General features: G+C 43.8%; 1 protein-coding gene across 1 annotated transcript in view; it reads left to right on the plus strand.

The window, feature by feature from the left end:
- The window catches only part of ARHGAP20 (Rho GTPase activating protein 20), a 318,989-nt gene that overhangs the window by 228,756 nt on the left and 70,929 nt on the right, over positions 1 to 19,304 (plus strand). The window contains exons 5-7 of the mRNA XM_086935223.1: positions 1,871 to 1,912; positions 3,041 to 3,125; positions 10,112 to 10,189. Of these exons, the coding sequence (XP_086791349.1) occupies positions 1,871 to 1,912; positions 3,041 to 3,125; positions 10,112 to 10,189 (205 nt within the window). The remainder of the gene's footprint in view (positions 1 to 1,870; positions 1,913 to 3,040; positions 3,126 to 10,111; positions 10,190 to 19,304) is intronic.

Here is a 19,304-nt window from a genome sequence, read left to right on the forward strand (position 1 = left end):
AGAATCTACTGAAAAGCTATTATATGTGTTATAGGTCCATACAAATTATGAGACTTGCATGAAGCAATCCTCGGGGACAGCGGCACGTTAGACGGTTGCCAGCACCAGACAAAACAAATCCTTGAGGATTGCTTCATGGAGGTCTTATAATTTGTACGGACCTATATCAAATATAATAGTGGGCGTTCCTTTTCTAATTCTTGTGGTGTATAGTGACTCGTACTGATTAAAAAAAAATGTTGCACTAACTGAGAGAAAGAGGGCTCAACTGGATGTAAATATAGTACATATTGGTGGCTCTTTTAAAATGCAATCATGACTAGAAATGTGGGTACTCTTTATAGTATGTGGTACATTCCTTTCTTGAGATGTACCAACCCTTGCACTGTATATTATAATGAGAAGTTAACTTGTGGTTAAATCCATGATAGCTAAAACATCAAAATCATGCTAAAGTTTTAATGCGAAGTTAGGATTATTTACACTTTCTAAACTATTTTTTGTTTTGTGTTTTTATTCATCTGAATTGAAAACATTATGAATAAAATATGCATTCTTGAAACTGACCTGATTTATTATTGATGCAGTGGATGCAGCAAGCCTGGATGAAGCACTATGAGAAATATATGTTGGCATTTGGATTGAAGTATTGTTCATAAATCAAACTTAATTGGTATTTAGAATGAAATGTTTATCAGGGTGCAAAACTAATTAAGAATTGCAATGAAATTTAGGCTGAAATATTTGAAACAATAAAAATGTCAACAGACTAAGAAGAATGCAAATTAAATTTGTATTCAGATATTTGGCAAAAGAAAAATTATTCAAGCATAATATAGGAGATGCTCCAATGTGGTATCAAATATTGAAGAAGTGTCTGAGGATGTTTGATTTTTTATCAGATTAACTGTGCATATTATATCTATCTTGACATCCTGCAGAAAAGATGGTTTCCTGCAATTGTTATGCTGCCTTCCCTGCCTTATCAGAACTGGGGTTTTCTGTACACTTGGACTCTGATTACTAGCGGGGTGTAAAGGGCCAGGTTTTTACTGCACCGGTTGAATATGGATACCATGGTGCAGTATTAACCTGGTGTGATAAAAAATCCTATTTCCTACAGGAAAATGAGGGATTACATGCAAAATTAGTGTTTCTGACACCAAATTCCACATGGATTAAGGTTACCATATGTTCTCCCCTGAGTAAATTTTGCTAGGTTTGAGCTGCCAAAAATTGCCTTGGGTACAATTGCAGGAGTAAGGTATTGACATGGATTTTAACTTAATTATTGTAATTAATATTATTATTATTTAAGCTTATATAGCGTGACAGCTATCGACACGGGTTTCCTGGTGCTTGAAGTCAAATAGAGTGCAGACCAGAGCACTACCTAAAACAGCCATGTCTTCAATTGCTTGTGAAAAGAGGTCAGTGAGGTGCATCTTCTCAAGATGGGTGGAAGCTCATTCCAGAGCTTAGGGCCAATGTATGGAAAAGACCGGTCACTCATATGGGCCTGTTCAACTTTTGCAACAGAACATAGGGCGCGATCACTGGATCTTAGGGTGCGAGCCGGTTGCTGGGGTCTCGCAATACCAGAGATATTGAGGGCCAACTCCTGATCCAGCTGTGTGCACAGTGTATTGTATTATTTAATATTAATAGGTAATAATGGTATTTACTTGTATTTCTAATCCCTGTGCTAAAAGGAGCTTTTGCGTAAATCAATATTTACTCTCCTCACCCGTAATCGGAAGAGTAAAAGAGAACACACTGCAGTACATGATGACAGCGCTGAGCTCCATTATATGTTTGATGGCATAATATGCATGTTCTTGATACAGTGTTTTTTTTTTCCTCATTACAGTTCTCCGGAGCAAAAAGAGAAATGGTTTTCTTCCCTTCTCAGGTATTTAATTTCTTTTTTACTAGTGCTAACAAGTAACTTTAAGTTAAACATTTCATCGTGGAAGTGTTATATTTTCATTCAATTGCCGTACAATTCTATACTGAGAAATCAAGAACAGACACGCCAACTAGAAGGAACTACAAACCTTAAACTGCAGTCCATGTCCTCTGTTGTGTGGTAGACTTGAAGAAATCTCCCATGTCCCTCAGCTATGGGAGTCTTCTCCGAAAGCATCAATGGGGAGAATAAAGACCCACAATTTTCTTTTTTTTTAAATTCTCCCTCTTTCTGGTTGCAAAATGTTGGCACGTATAGGGATGGTACCCAGCTTGTATTATTTGAAGCCAGCAAATCTGATCCAGTCGCAAGGACTGTAACATACAAACCACAGATGCCCGCTTACAACACCAAGCAGAAGTATATTGATCAAAGAGGAAAGATTGGTCAGCTACATAGAATTGGTATATTGGACCAGGCTTCTCGCAAATCTGGGGTGGGGGGTCATTAAAGGAATGCATCTTTTGTCCAGCCCCTCCCTTTCATTAGAGTCTGTTCAAAATTGGTCCAGTGCAAGGAAATGTGCAACTTAATAGTTAAAAGGTGTGCGTTAATAATATGTGACTCTATGTGGGGTGTCCATTGTCTTGTCATATGGATTGAAAAAACACCACATTTTTGTAGAATAGCTGCTAACTGTTTAGATTATTACATTTTAGAGTCTGTGTATGTAAATGTATCCAATACAAATCCTGAAAATCTTTCAAATCAAAAGTACCATACACATACCGGTCATTAGTTATTCATAACCCCAAATAGTTTTACGGTTGTAGGGGAGATCAAAGACAAATATTTTGAATGGCAGAGGAACTTCTGGCAGTGATATAAATTGTCAACACTCATCACCAAATCCTCTTAATTTGTGATCTTTTATTTCTGTTGATATATTAATAAATGTGTGCGTGTTTGTTTGTGTGTCTCCTGTTTCCTGATATACTTTTCAGAGTGTCTCTTTCAGGCCTATGCTTTGCCTTTCTTGCAGGCACAGGACCTGTTATTCCCCAAGTCCTCTAGATTATAAGTGAATGGGTGGGCTCAAATGGACTAACTCCTCATTGTTGCTTTTACTAGTCGCATCTCCGAGGAGAAAGAAAATGACTACCCGAAGAGCCTTCCTGTAAAGATCTCTGCTAAAGATATTGGAAATGGTGCCCAGGTAAGTGTTTCTGTAATAAAATGTGTTTGCTACATCTGATTAACAATTCTTCTTTTCTGCTCTGAAGTTCCTTTCCTACATCTTGCCACAATGTCCTAATCTGTTGTTCATTGGGAGCATTGCAACTCCTTTTTTTTTCAGTATAAATCTCTCCTTTCTAGAAGGGGAAGGTGTACCCCATCTTTCCTTAGGCCAACCACACCCCATTGCAGATCTTTTACCAATGGCTCCAAGACCACCCTGACATTTGCACCGTTAACCCATTTTGTACCATTACCATAGCCCTTATTATCTTCCTCCCCCACCATGATGCAGAATAGCTCATTAAATCATGTAAGTCCCTCTTCTGTTTCCTTATATTCACTCAGGTAGCATGAGAAATCAACGCTTAACCCCTTACCTGAACACTCACCTCACAGAGAAACCTGTACTGCTGCCAAGCGGGAGGGGTGAGGAGGAATGGGCAACCATTGATATATATATATCCGTGTGTTTGTGTATGATGTGGGTTCATAAGTCCTATAACTAGGTCATACCCATTGCTTTGAGTCTTTATAGAGTTTTATAGGGAGAAAGTGGCTGCTGTTGGCTTCTTCAACCTATTCCTGAGCGAAGTTTGCAGAACTCTGCGAAATGAACAGAAAATCTGCCACAATACGCAGAGTTATGCAAGTGGCGGAATGCATCAGCTCGCGCTGTTCACGCTGATTTTTTAACCCCAGGGGTGTGTCCCGCACTGGAAGAACTTCGTGAACGGCCCCATGTGCAGTTTAAGAGGGTGCTGCTTCTAGAGGCCGCTCGAGTAGATGCTCTTTTTGAGCACCAGCTTCCTCAATGCTAACAGAAGGTTTCTCAGCGCAATCGATAGAAGCATCCATGACCGTCCGAATTGAGAAATCTCACCCAGAGGTGGTCTGTAGTCAGATTTTCCTCACTTAACGCTTAACGTTGGTGGGCAAGAGTGAGGTAAAAACTCTGCTCTGAGTTTTTAGAACTCTGCATGCTGCGCGGAGTGGGAAAAACTCTGCAAACTCCACAAGCAGAGTAGAATTTCACACCCATTCCTACTTAAACCTGCCATTGCTTGCAGATCCACACCACCGCCATCTTCCTTTGACAACCCTTGCAGGACACTTACTTCTACAGTTCCAAGGTCCAGGACTCTGTGTTCTTCAAGGGCATCAGTACTGATTTACTACAGATGGTGATGCAGTCAAAAACAAGTTGCATCTCAATGAGTTGGACTCAACAGTAAGCTCCACATGAGGCAGTTATTTAATCTCTTTTAGCATTTGGGCACACATGAGAGCATTGTTTCCCATCAAATCAGGTAGTGTAGTTATCATCTCTCCGCTACACTGCCCTATATCTGCTCAAATAGACTCTTGACCAGTAGGGCCACAGCTGCCCAAGACTCAACTGACCCAGAATGTGAGCACACACCACACTGCCACAGATAAGGACAGGACCCGCTCAGAAATGTAGAATGAGATTTCAAGTTGGGTGGTATTGTAAGCATATTTTATTCACAGCCGGTGTACCATAGCAGATGATGCTCACAGACCTGGTTCTACGAGAAAGGAGAATCAACCAGCAGTGCAGCCCATCATTTAAAGAATAGAAGGATTAACACCATCTTAACCAGTATCAACCATTCAGTGAGCATATTTCTAGGTCTGCAGTTCAGTGGTGCTTTGGGGCAAAAACAGATTTAATACCACGAATAAACATTTTGATGGAACTTTGCAACATGTGTGCATGTGCCAATAGCTTGGCTTGTGTACAAGTTCTCACATAAATGTGTTAATTTATCCCAGAATCATGTCAGTGAACAGTACTAGCGAAAGCGAACTTTATTTACTACCCATATCTCAACTCAGTTGGACAGATCTGTAGTAATTATCCAGGTCCCTCAGAAGCTTGTTCACCACTTCACTATTGCATACTGGCTGCACCTCAGAAAGGATTGCATCGTAGAGCACCAGTGTACCAGCCATCAGGCATTCTTGTAAAAAAATGGAACCACCATGCTTCTTCCATCTTTCTTCGGAACTCCAACTCAGGGAATATTTCATAAATTGCCCTTTTCCTGACTGACCCGTCAGCAATAGCCACACGTATGATGCTGAGATCTTAAGCATCAAAGCAACGCGACACTGCACCGCACCACTGTAGAGTCCGTGCACAATAAGGCCGTTTGGAGAATCGTCCTCTATGGGTGCAAGCACCATTGTAAGTCTGGTCAGATACTACCAGGATCAAGTTGGACAGGTCATGCTGTGTTTTCCTCTGTTATTTCTCATTGTTCCAGAATGACGCACGGTTAAACAAAAAATAACAGTCTGGGTACATTGTATAAATAAAGTTTCAAAGGCATAGCTCTGAGGGAGAAAAGAGCGATACCACTCTTCAGGAGGGAACAAATAAACAAACCAAATTTCCACACACGTGACAGTAGAGGATATAAGTTCTGTGTCTAGTGGTCACGTCATGTACCAGGAAGGGGGAGAGATGGAGAGAGTGAGGTTAGGCATCAGCCTTTTGGTAGCCCGTGACCTATGTGTGAAGAACGTGTCCAAGATGGTGGTTCCGATGTCCCTCAAGTTAAATTACAAGTTAGCGAAAAGTATTAACCCATGTGGAGCTTGGCTATTTGTATTTGGTAAATTTAGAGCCGTCTTCTCAGATACGCCAATGCTTAAAAACTTTAGCAAGCGTGTCCTACTGTCTGCTATGAGGATGTCATTATAAGTGTGGACTGTCTTCGACCTAGGACAAGTGGTGTGCAAAGTCACAAAGATTTGTTTATGTATCGGTCACAAAGCTCTATGGTAAAGTTTGGGAAGGTTACAAAATTGTTTCCTTTTGACACTTTGGCATAACAATTTTCATATTCGCAACAATGCATGTAGCATGTATCCTAATTTAACATTGAGAAATTTGTTTTTCTCATGAAATAGTTTTGTAGAAAACAGCTACGCCTTTTTCTGCTGAGCAATGCCATTATGCATAGAACATCGCCGCTAATGGAAAACTTGACCAGAAAAGTTCTGCATTCATTTGTCATTGTGCTTGGAAAGACTGGACAAGACTTAAACTTGATTTTAGAAATACTGCATGCGTTTTCCAGCTTGTCTGTGTTCAATTAGTTATAATTATGTCGCCAAGTGCAGAAAAACGTCACGTGATCGAAACCGTGCTCCATATGTAAAAAAAAAACATAAGTGTCAGTGCTCTTCTCAGGAGGCCACTGCAGCTTGCACCACACATTGCCTCTTCCAGCGCTGCCAATGACCGTACCAACACAACCGCCACACTCCTCAAAGTGTGCCAATTCTGACTATTTCAGGTCCCCAAAGCTATACGAATGGCTTAGGCAGCAGGAGACAGCCATTTTTAATGTATACTCAATTTATAATTTACTGTTGTGGTGGTCCTCTCTAAATTCGCCAGATAGTGCCACCTTGTGGCAGACTCTCACAAGCAACGGTGTTGAGTTAGGTGCTGGTGCCGAGCACCGGAAACCACTGGGTCAAATTAAGCACTAGGTCGAATGTGAAGTTAGACCAGGAAAAGTGTTGTTAAGTGCACAACTCATCAGCTCGGCAAAACTGAGCAAGTGGAATAAAAAAACTGCACATGCCTACTTATGACAGGGCGACTATAGCCAATATTTGAATTATGGCAGTGTATTGTTAATGTTCTGTAAATTTTCGGTGTGGATCGTGTAAAACCTGTGTCAGATTAAAAAAAAAAACTATGCTGAGATGGCTTGTCCACAATCTATATTTTGGCACAGATTGTTCCCCCCTCACCCCACCCCTTTATTCCGCCTGTGTGGTCTGAGGGGCAGTTGTCACAGAATGGCTGATTCTGCTTAGCGCCAGCATACCAGATGGGATCACAGTGATCCCAGCACGCAGTATTTCTCCCGCCTGGATTGTACCTTGTGTGCCGGCGATAACATTCTTTCCTTGCAAAAAGTCACATAGGACACAAAATATCTTATTGTCTTGTCACTGGAGGGCGAACAGATTTTAGTGTACTGGCCTCCTCCTGCGTGGCAGATGTTATTGTGTATTCTGCATCTCTGAAGGAATGTGCGAGCCAGGGCCACCTGGGCAACATGCAGTGGGCTCCAGTGTCTCTGGCCTGTAGATCCCTTCATACTCCAGTGGGTGTAAAGTGCTCACCAGCTCCAATTCGAGCTCTATCTACTCCTAGGAAGAGGACATGGAATAAGGTACATTGGAGGTCTTTTGTAGTGTTTACTTCTGTAGGGGAAGTGACACTGTCCTCTGTCCCAGCTTCTTGATTCTAGTCTGTCGAAGGGAGCCTACATTCCGCCGTAAAAGTGAGCGATCTTCCCTTAAATCCACCACTGGGGTGATGGAACACTACAATAGTTGCTCTGCATGAAAAACGATTCCATTCTACATATCTTGCAATAGAATGAAAAGCAGGTATGTTTCAAGGTCAAGCAGATGTCGCAGCTGAGCAACACGGCAGGTGTCTTGTGTCTTTTGGATGACACTGATGCCTTCTAGTTGAAAATAACAAAAATGCTACACCCCAAGGCAAATGAAATTGTAAGTCTAATTCCATGATCCATTCTTAAACCAGCATATTTTACAAAAAGTGATATATTTTTTTTTATACACTGGTAGAAGAAATTATTGCACCAAAGAATGGTGCGCTAGCCATAGACAACCGGAAGTTGTCTCTAGCAACCCCACCCTGTCTAAGAATCTTCTACCAGTGAACATCATATTAATGTACTACAAAAAGCTTTGAATGCAAGATTGAAAGGGTACATCTATCAGGAAATATTTGTGTCCGATATTCTGAAAGCTTTGCTAGCTATGTGAAGAGAGTTGAAACACTAAGAGCCAAAGATGGCAAGAAAGTGAGCAGAATAGTTCATCCCGGCGCGTCTTACCTTTTTGTAAAAGTCTGATTCTGTGAAGGTGCGCTAAGTGTTCGGTTGAGGAGCAGCAATGGCGTGGGTCAAAGTGATGCTGAGAACATGTAGTAGTTGTGTGGGAAAAAAGCTGCAGCTAAAAAGTTGTTTTCAACATTTTAGAGAATGGGAACATGTGATGACCCCGGGTGTTAGAATATGCATCCATTTTGATTATAAATTTAAATTTGGAGGATCTGATACACCTGCCTCTCGGCCTGTTGAAACTTCAAAGAAGCGATGCCTGGTGTCTGCAGATAATGATCCATAAGAAATCAATAGAGGTGAATAGTTTTTTTTTTAAGGTGAGGGTTTGCAGGACCAATGACCCCCCTCCCCCCCTCCCCCCACTGAAGTTTCTGGAAAGTGGTTCACATATTGGAAGGATGAGAGAAGGTGGAGAAGTGTGGCTCAGTGGTTAGAGGCGGCAGACCCGGAAGCTGGGATCGACCGTGGACTAGGGTTCGATTCCCCGCCTCAGCGGGTCTCGGGCTCAAAAATTCCACGGCCTCGATAATTCTCGCTCCGGTGCCTACTCGACTCACGGGGTCTCACTCTGCAACTCTGGGCAATAGCTTGCTTAATCTCCACTACGGCCCCTCGCGGCGGGATGCCTGGCTTTCACCCTGTGGACACCCTGCCGGGGCCTCTCACAGGGGAATACCAGGACGGGTTCCCTAAGCAAGCGCCAGGATGCCCTTTGGGTGACAGGTTGCGCTATATAAGTACACCTACATTTACATTTACATTTACATGAGAGTGATAAAACGGGTGACACCCTCCAAGTGACCACGAATTGGCTGACCGGTGGAGAGGAGACCACCAAGAATCGTAATGACATGGAGATACAAATATTTTCCCTAGTTCAGGCTTTACTGAGGAAGTGTCTGGACAAACATGTGAAAGTGAGAGGGATTATGTGAGCAAGTGTGCTAAGGGCCCTTATTCTAGCCAGACATCAGAGGCCAAACGTTTAGGAGCGATCTGGAATGTTTACCTTCGTTTAAACTCCAAAATAAGATCAGTAGTCCAGTCCATGTTTCGTGAAACTCAGCTCCTCAAAATACTACACCATTCGTCCCACCTGATAATCTCATTACAGTGGTCGACTCACTAGTGAACTCCTTTCTTGGTTGTCGGGCTATAATCTGCAGCCTACTCACCTACCAAATCAGTAGCCACCAATGGCACAAAATGCTGCAGTCGGCCTATCTATGGCTATTGAAACTCTACCCCACAATGCAGAAGCCTACACTCGCGCTAGGTCAGCTTCACCATCACGTTCAATTCGCTGTGCCACATCTTCAAAGAAATGGTGCTTTACCAACCAAATCCACCACTTACATCTGATCAGAATCACATCTTGGCGATACCCAGAACTAAATGCAAGAAGGGACGTGGCCGAACACTTCTTAGGCTTCACAAACATTTTACCTCCACAAAGTCCACAAATCCTTTGACCACAAAGTTGCATGTCTCGCGCTAGGTTCGCCATCACTGCCCCACCAAACGTCCATCTTACCACAGACCATCATGAGGCTACACTCCAATAGAAGCCCCTAACTAAAAACGGAAGTAACTTAAAGTGTAGCGCCAACTGTGTAACACTAAGGGCCAGAGATGGCATGGAAGTTAGCGGAATAGTTCAGCCTGGTTCTACGCTTCTCTACAAGTCTTTCTGTGAAGGTGCGGGAAGTGTTTGGGTGAGGAACAGGGATGGTTCGGGAAGAGGTGATGCTGGGAACAGGCACCTAATTAAGGTCTTAAGTTTGGAACTGAATTGTTGCTACAAAAATATTAATGACCAAAATACAGTATTCAAATAAATGTTTGGGGTCAAAAGACCTGCATTGTTCAAGCTTTTGTCAAAATACCTGCATTGTTCATGCTTTTGTCACAGCAGAATGTGTTGCAAACGACTCATATCCTAATTCAGAGTTCCAGTCTGGAGAATTATTCTTATGCAGTACATGCAGCTTGTACAACTAGGGCCTTCCCTTATAGTCTTTATTTTTTACCCCCACAGTCAACAACACTCACAATAACCAACGCTGAAACCACAAGAGACGTTATCAAGATGGCACTGCAGCAATTTGGAGACAATGTAAGTATTTGTTATGAGCAGTGTGGTGAACTTTTAGGACCAAGTGATGGTCATGTTGGCTTTCAAGGTATGACAGTTTTTTTCTCTTTATTGTAGTTAACTTTTTTTCTTCACACCTCTGTACTACATGGATTAATACTGAAATGTGAGGTTTACTCGTGGTTTTAGCAAAGAACACTTCGAGCTGTCTGTTGACAGACCTCTTTTGAACTATAACAAAAAATTAAAGTGAGCTTAGAGACAGTCAATTGATTATCTTTCTTGTCACTCTAATCCCAAACTGATGACAGTCCAACAGGGCTCTAGCACATCCTAGATCCAAGTAATTTTAACATAACTCTCTTTGGCTTGCATGCTTATTCTACATCTTTTCTTCTTCTGTTGATCATTCTCTTGGAGCGTAGTTTATTTATCATCCTTTTTGATTTATTGTATCATTTCACTGCTCATATTCAGCAAACTACTTGTTTCTTTAAGCATTCAATGAGAGTGCCTGTGTTTTTAAGCTCCCTCTCATGCTGCTTTCCCATAAAATACCTTTCCCACTGTATATGCTCAGTGCTGCTCCCTCCTCCTCCCACTCCCATACACTCCTGCTTTAAAAAATGTATTTCCTCCCCTTGGCCTCATGCTTGCCTGTTACTCATCTGTCCTCTCCCCATTGCTTCCCCTACCGGCTCCTTAGGTCCTTCTCCCTCTCGGTGTCCTAAAAATATATTGATTTTAAAAAGTTGTTGCTTCCGCCACCCACTATTGCTCCTCAAACACGCTGTCCTTAAAATAAATAATATTATTTAACTTTTCGGAGGGTCTGAAAACAGCTGCAGTTGCTGCCCGGCTGTTGTGTTTGTGAATGTGTGTGAATGCATATGTATGTATAAGCATATGTATGTGTGAGTGGAAGTGAAGGTCAAGGGGCATGGGCTGTATCTGGCCGTTTGGACAGGTTTCGCCCTTATGTGGCCAAGGATATGTCCCGATGTGGGTCCCTAGCTCGCTGTGCCATAGGGACCAACCTATGCTTCACTGATGAGATGTAATGAGGCCTAAACTGGTCTGGGGTTGCTTGGTATTCCGTATGGAAGGGGCCTTACCTGTAAGTTTGGAAAGGATTGTTCCTATGAGGAGCAGGGTCTAAACTGATTTGCATGAGTCGGGCGTCTGTCTAGAATGGAACGATGAACGAATATCAATGGGTCTGAATGCTACCCAGAGCAATTGCAAGTCGTTGACACTATTTCCAAGCATTCCTCCGATCGCCTTTTGTGTGTTTGACCTATTAGAATAACCAGTGCATTATACTAATGTCACTGGAATGGCAACACACAGCCCTCAATTACCCTTTATTTTAATAAGTGTGTGCAATTGTTCCAGAGACATGTGCTAATGCATAGTATTACATGTGGAACTCTGCACAGCCACCCCTTTATTTTACACAGGGAAAATGGTAAGCTAAATTTGGTCTGGAAGGTCTTAATTACAAATTATTTCCTAGACATTTTGACACAGCAGTGTTATAAAATTCCAATACTATGTCTAGCTAGTGAGTTTCCATTCAATCAATATCTTTAAGAAGACTGGATGTAAAGTCCAAACGTTGTCTGGGTATTGTGCTTCCTGATTGTTAAACTCCAACAAGGACGGAAGCTCGCACAGTCGGTGCACTAGCCCTCATGTACTGCTCTCTACATGGCTACCACGTGCCTCGAGTACACTTCTCGGGTAGCAAAGGTGAGGCCTAAGACCGGAGAGACCTATTAGAATGTGCAGACGAAGTTCATTATTTTCTTTAATTCACCTCGTGCATGCAAGCTGCCTGCTAGTGCACCACAGTGTACCACTCTCTTTAACTGCAGAGGAATATTCCTCTGTCCCAGTGCTTTAAATGGAAACATAGAAGTGCCGGTATTCTGTAACCAGAGGACCTGCTTGTTTCTGAGAAGTGCCGGTACTCTCTAAAAGTATTGCAATTCTCTTGAGAAGTGGTGGTACTCTCCCTCTCAAAATAAAAAGTGCAGGTACAGGTACCGGCCCATTTAAAGCACTGCTCTGTCCCCAGCTTCTGTGTTCTACCACTCCTGTAAGCTTCTGATAAACACAGAAGTGCACATGGTGCCCATAGAACTAAGTATAGAAAATGATAAAAAAGATATGGTGATGGATGTAATCTACAGGAGTTTTAAAGATTAAGGATTGCCATTGTGCAGGTGCCAAGACCTGGTGAGTATGACCCCATGTTGATAGTTATAAGAGACCACTACAGAACGAAGACCGCTGAATGCTTAAGTTCAGAGTCTGGAGAATCCTTAAAAATGACCCCAAAAAAACTGACTTACGGTGCGAACATGGTTTTGTGTAGAGCTCTGAAAAAAACTCAATGTTTGATCTGACTTAAAATAAAATGTAAATTTTTTTTCATAAATCACCCAATTTGTGTTATGAAAATAACAAATACGACAAGCAAATGCAACAGTATGAGGCGTTGGTTACAAGACTGAGCAAAGAAAAAGATTGTATTGTCCGAGGAAGTGACTAGGGAGGCAATAATGTACTTTTAACACGAGCAAATGAATGCCAGAAGCACCCTAAGCAGGTGTAATAATGTAAGTAAGGAATGATGTACAGAGTGGTGGGTCCATTTACTAGGCCATCTTCTGAAGCAGGAGGAGTTTGCTCTGGAGCAACATGAGAATGGTTGTAAACAACTAATTAAACAAGTTCAAAGGCATTTAGAAATTGTGCAAAGGGATTAAGCACACTTGCCATCAAAAATAAACCACAGGCTGCAGCGGTGCGGAAAAAACACCATGAGATAAATCATGTTCTCTGAAAAGACCACAGTTTTCTTCATTTGCTCGTTGGATCAACTGTTGGTAATCTTCTTTGGGTGCTGCCTCACCTTGATTGGTGGAGCTGTTCATATGACCTGACCTGAACTTGGCTACTCTGACTCATGTAGTGCAGATCCTTGTTTTCTAGATGCAGCGCCCATTGGATTTCTGCCCCACTCAGTACTGAATTTGTGGAAAAAATAGGTGCCAGGGCCCTTGTCGGAGGCCGCTGGAGCTTGCACCACTTATTTCCCCCACCAGTGCTGCCCAGGACAATACCGTCACAGCTAGCCATCACTCTCATACAAGTGTGACAGTGTATGACAGTTCAGACTTTAAATATACATTGAAAATGACTAATGCATGCCACCCAAGCTATTCTTATAGCTTGAGTGGCATGTATTAGTGATTTTATTGTATATTTAATTATTAAACAACTGTTGAGGTGCTCCTCACAAAATTAGACAAACAGCACCACCATGTGGCAGGCTGTTATAAGAGTTGTTGTTGATAATAACGTGCTGATGCCGAGCACCAGAAACCACTGGCTCAAATTAATCACTGGCCCCACTGCAAAGTGTATCTGTGTGGTTCAAGCAGTGGCATACCGCAGAATGCTGAATGGGAAGAGGGGCCCTGAGCCCACCATATCTCGCAGGGTATTGATTGGCCTTTTGCTGACTGGGGTACACCTGGATGGTTCAGGTGACTCCTGCACCACAAGGGCTGTATGGGCCAGCAATACTCCCCTGGGTTCAAGTTGTGCCGACGAACGGGCTCCATGACAGGACAGCTTTCCATTGAATCTCCAGTATGCTATGCATAAGCCTGGGTGGTTCTCGGAAGTTTCACTCTGCAGAATTCAGCTGAGCCACAAAAAAGTCCAGGAGATTGCAAGGAATTCCGCAAACAGGCAGAAAGACGTGTCGCTCTGCTTGCACTGTGATTCAGCACCGGGAGCTCATTTCGCGCAAATAAATTAGCACAAACAGCACCACTGGACGTACCTCACGGTGCAGCTTCTTGAGTTTATTTTGCTATTACTCAAGTAGATATTGGGTTGGCAAATTTCACTAGCGCCCACTAACTTATCGCTAACTTACCATTGGCAAGTTGCGCACAAGAAAAAACTCCACTGCATGGCGGTTGGCAGAATTTGGCAGGAGTTGCCAAAATTCTGTCAATTCTCCCAGCGGAGGAGGATATACGGCCCATCCATAGTTATGCACTAAAGTGAATGATACCGACTTATCCTGGTCACCACTTGGGTTTGATAGAAGGCAGAGTTCAGGGTAACTCAATGGCAAGAGATGACATCAACAAATATAGTGCTCAGACAGCCGAAGAACAGCTAACCAGCATCTCTCAAGCAATTTCACCAATGTTTTCCCAAAACGTATTTCTTTGTTTGTTTCTTTTGTTTTAGTTTTTTTAAATGTCAAGGTATTTTTTATTATTTTTCTACAAAACGGGTACATTCGTTAAAAGCAGCACCTGTTCCTTTAACGTACATGGCTACGACCAAACATTTTTATTAATACATAGGTGGCATAGCTAAATTAAGTCTAGTCGATGCACGATTTGTGACGACTTTTTGCAGCCAGTTTCTAACTGCTAATGGCCTTCTGTATTTAATGATTGCCGTTTCTGAACATTTCGCTTCGGCGTAGATCCAGGCAAGCACTGTTAGCAACTTGGTTCAGTTGCAACTCCCAGACGTTTCTGGAGGTATACTGTGTTTGCTTCCTGGGCTATTTAAAATGTCAAAAAGATGTCTGCTGGTTCACCTGGCACCTGTGGGAAGGTAGTTTCACACAAAAAAAACAGCTACTTGTAGTAATCTCTACAGTTAAAGCAGCTAGGCTGCATTCAGAATCTCTACCGGTTTAATGCCACTGAGTGAATTTGTTACAACATATTCATTTTCTTGCAGAAACGTGCAGGGAGTGAGTGTGAGGAATGAGTTAGTGATGCAAGGAGGATCCTACATGGGGGTGGAGAAGCTCCAAGCAGCAGGCCAGAGTCATAACAATACAAGAAGACAAAGACTCTTTCTCTCACTCCCACCCCTTCCGCCTTCTTGGTTATTTGTGTTTTTATTGGCGCAGTTTGTTTATGTGGTGAAGAAAGTTATGCTAGCTGTTCCTGCTGTGCTGCAAATGTATGTCTGTTTATCTTAGCCAGAAAAAAAATCGTACTGTCTGGTTGATAGGAGAAGGACTGGTCGAAAATGAACATATAATATCTTTCTCCGCACCATCTTTGGTTTAATCAACACTTCTCTTCAGCTTTCCAACTTCCCACCTTTCTGGCCCTGTGTCTGGTCTACTTACCACCCTTTTTCTTTTACAAGCTACCGGTCAATTTTCACCTCCAACCCACCGGTAGGACAGCAAACCTGCCGCCCCTTAGAGGAAATGGTGCAGCTTTTAATGTCCCTGTGTTTTATTTTATTTATTTAAGAGTTTTGTATAGCACTGGCCGGACCCAAAGGTATTGTAGCTCTTTACAACATTAGCAACCGAGAGGTTACATAGTTGGTAGTAGTATAAGCATTGATTTGTGATGAATCAAAAGTATCGGCGCGCTTTACAAAAATTTGTAGCAGAGAAATCCCACAATATAACGATGGTATATACATTGACTTGTGACGAAGTCCGTTCAGGAAGGGGGAGAACTCCAGGTAATGAGACGGGTGTGGGCAAGGTAGGAGACTTAGATTTAAAGTGGCGGTGTGCCGTAGTGGTCAAGATTCTGAGTTTGGGCGACAGCCATCCATTTGGGAGGGATCGGTTGAGGAAGAAGTTTTTGAGCTGCCTTTTGAATTTTAAGAAGGAGGGGGTAGTCCTGATAGGGAATGGGATGGATTTCCATATTCTGGGCGCATTTCCTGCGAAGGATCGTGATAGGGTTTTTTGGTTGCGAGTTTTCGGAGGAATGAGGAGTAGAGTTTTCGTACTCCTTTACTTCGACTCCCTTTAATTAACTTGACTGAACCTATAACATCAATTACACAAGTGTGCTTTTGTTCTTGCTTCGGTTATGATGCATGTATAGCACAAATGCTTCCTGTCTGCTCTATCTTGCCACTATAGTCCACTCCCCATCTTCGGTGACTGTGTGAGAGGGACATGATAGGCATATCTTCCCTTAAAGCACATGTGATCGTTCACACGGAGAAAGCGATGGTTACTCCTTAGGAGCGGAGGAGCGTCGCCCCTCCACACTCCTGCAGAAAGAGTGGAAAATAAAATGGTAATACATTATTTTATTACCATTTTATTTTTTATTCTCTGCCAAACAGAGTGTGGGGGTGAAGCCAGTGCTTCATTGCTGCCAATTGGCAGCAATAAGGAGTGGCCCTTCTGCTTGAAGTGCATGTCAGTTTGGACGGCTACCTTGCTGTGGACAAACCGACATGCGCAATTCAAAGTCTCCAATCCAGCTGTCCTAGACAGCTGTATTCGAGGTCAGGCGCAGGCCTTCAGTGCCTTTCTGAGCACTGAGGCAGCCTGCTCCAGCCAATACAGACACTTCACTCATGCAGCATGAGAGCAGCATCTGGATTGGAAAAGGTAGTTGGCTGCCTGACACCATCTTGCGCTCAGAGGAGTCTGGAGCCAAGGAAGTGGAGAGCAGAGATGAAAACAGACACCAGGCACTGGTCCTCCTTGATCTCTCCGCCGCCTTTGACACGGTGGATCACACCATCTTACTTACCCGTGTCAAGGCGGCCGGCATCGGGGGATCAGCTTTGATCTGGCTCTCCTCCTTTCTGAGGGAACGCACTCAGGCGGTCCGGCTAGGCGACTTCACGGCCACTCCCCTCCCTGTCACCTGTGGTGTTCCCCAGGGTTCCTCTCTCTCCCCCTTACTTTTCAACCTTTATATCTTCCCTCTCATCTTCGCACTACAGCAGCTGGAGGTCACCGTCTATAATTACGCGGATGACCTCCAGCTCATCTTTGATCTGTCCCCTTCTCCTCTCTCGGTTTCTAATTTCCAGTCAACTATGACATTCATCAGGGACTGGATGAACCACAACCACCTTAAGTTGAACCCGGATAAAACCGAGCTGGTTCTCACTGGTGGTTCGTCCAGTCCCTGGAACTCTCTCTTCTGGCCCCCCTCTCTTGGCTCTGCACCGACCCCCTCCACCACGGTCAAAACACTTGGTGTTAAAATAAACAGCCAACTCACCCTCCACTCACAAATCAGTTCCGTGGTGTCCTCCTGCTTCCTCTCTCTCCGCACTATCCGCACTGTCTCCCGCTTCTTTTCCCCCCAGGCACTTAAGATCATCATGGCCGCACTTGTGATGTCGAAACTGGAATACGCAAACGCTCTTTACCACGGTATCCCCGCGTACAGTTTGCGTAGACTCCAGATTATCCAGAACCAAGCAGCCCGGCTGGTGTACGGCCTCCCCCGTTATCACCACTCCACCCCTCTTCTCAGGGAGCTTCACTGGCTCCCTATAAAGGAACGGGCCCTCTTCAAGATCGGCTGCATGGTCTTCCAGGCCCGCCAGGGCACTGCCCCCGCCTTCATCTCCTCATTAATCAAGTCTTATGTACCTGCGAGAGAACTCCGGTCTTCCTCCAAGTCCCTCCTCCAGATCCCTCGCTTCACTCGCAAAAAGTGGGGCGGGGCCAATTTCTCCACCCTGGCTCCAACCTTCTGGAACTCACTTCCTGACCACCTACGCTCTGCCACTCAGTATCTCCCCTTTCGCAGAGATCTGAAAACGTTCCTCTTCAGCCAGGCCTTCCCCACTTAAACTCCCTCAATATCCCCTTCATCTCTCCCTGGTCTTCTCCCCCTCAGTTGCTGATCCCCCCAGCGCCAAGAAACCGCAAGGTGTACGCTGCGCTCTAGAAATATTTTAAATTAGAATCAACAATGTGCTGCAGCAGAAGGTAAGTGAAACTTTGATTTTTGGCTTTATTGTAATTTTTAATGCAATGTAACATTATGTATGTGAGTTTTAATGTATGTTGCATCCCACTGTTTTTAAGTCCTCAATCGGCATTTTATCCCATGCCTCCAATGTGCCTACCGCCCTGTGACTCCTTTCATGTCCTCTGCTGACCCCCTACCTTCCTGCAGAGGGATTCCTCAGCAGTACTTCCAGGTCTGCCCTTGTTACCAATTTGTGACTCCTTATCACTTATCAATTTGTTCTGTCCATTTCATCAGCTGCCCTGCTCTCCTTCTCATTAGCCGGTGGTCACTATCCTTGCTGACCTTGTTCAAAGGGGGCACTTGAATCAGCCATTTTTTTTCTTTCACTCATTTTCCTTTGAGACCTTCATTTTGCAGTGCACTTTTGTGTTCAGTTTCCCTTTGCCCTCTCTCTGCCTCTTTGATTGCCCTTGCTGCCTTCGCACTCATCTCTTAGTCCACCACTGGCAGGGCCGGACTGGGACCCAAAACCGGCCCTGGCCAAGTGCTTGGCCATCCCCCCAAGGGTTCCGGGGTGCGGCCGGTCTCTGCCGATTTTGTTACATCGGCCGATATTGCAGCTATGCTGCAAAAACGGCCCTGTAATAAAACCGACCCCCAGAGGCCCTAAACCGGCCCCCAACCCTGAAGGCCCATTCTCCTTCATCTCAAGGAACAATTACCCTCAATGCCAGCATGGTCATTGTTCATTTAACAAGGCTCAGCAGCCATGTGGCTTGAATCCCAGTGTGCCAATGTGAAAGCCAGCGTGAAAATCTGCTACTTGTAGAGGCCGATGTGTAACTAATAAAAACAAGTGGAACTGTGTCTATTGTAGTGGTGGTGGTGATGGAGGGGATTCTGGTCAAAGGTTTTAGGAGAAAGAAATGTCAGTGTGTGTCCAAGCTTCTTTGGAGCAAAACTGAAACTATAAGCTTCAAAGACGCAATTTGCAGATTCAGACCCTGTTTGACAATCTGCCAGTTCACCCTGTATAGAGCTCCCCACCTGGCTGGCCAAGATCTTTGTGCTGAGAGGGAAGCCAACAATGTGGCAGCTTCCCACCAGCTCCCCTTGCAGTACAGCAGGTTTGCTTAGTGGGAGCCATGTTTAAAGTGCCTTTTGTAATGAGAACTTTTGCTGTCAAAGTTTATTTTCTTTAAAGAAAAGGCAAATGGCCGTGATGCACAGGAAGATTGATCCCTGTGCATTAGGGTCATAATCAATCAATTCGTATTTATATAGCATGAACGTGTCACCCATGAGGGTTTCCAGCCGCTGATAGCCCTGCTGCAAGCGAGGATACGTTGAACAGCCAGGGCTGAAGTCCTTTCCTGAAT

The sequence above is a fragment of the Lissotriton vulgaris genome, chromosome 8 (assembly GCF_964263255.1).
Source record: "Lissotriton vulgaris chromosome 8, aLisVul1.2, whole genome shotgun sequence".
NCBI lineage: Eukaryota > Metazoa > Chordata > Amphibia > Caudata > Salamandridae > Lissotriton > Lissotriton vulgaris.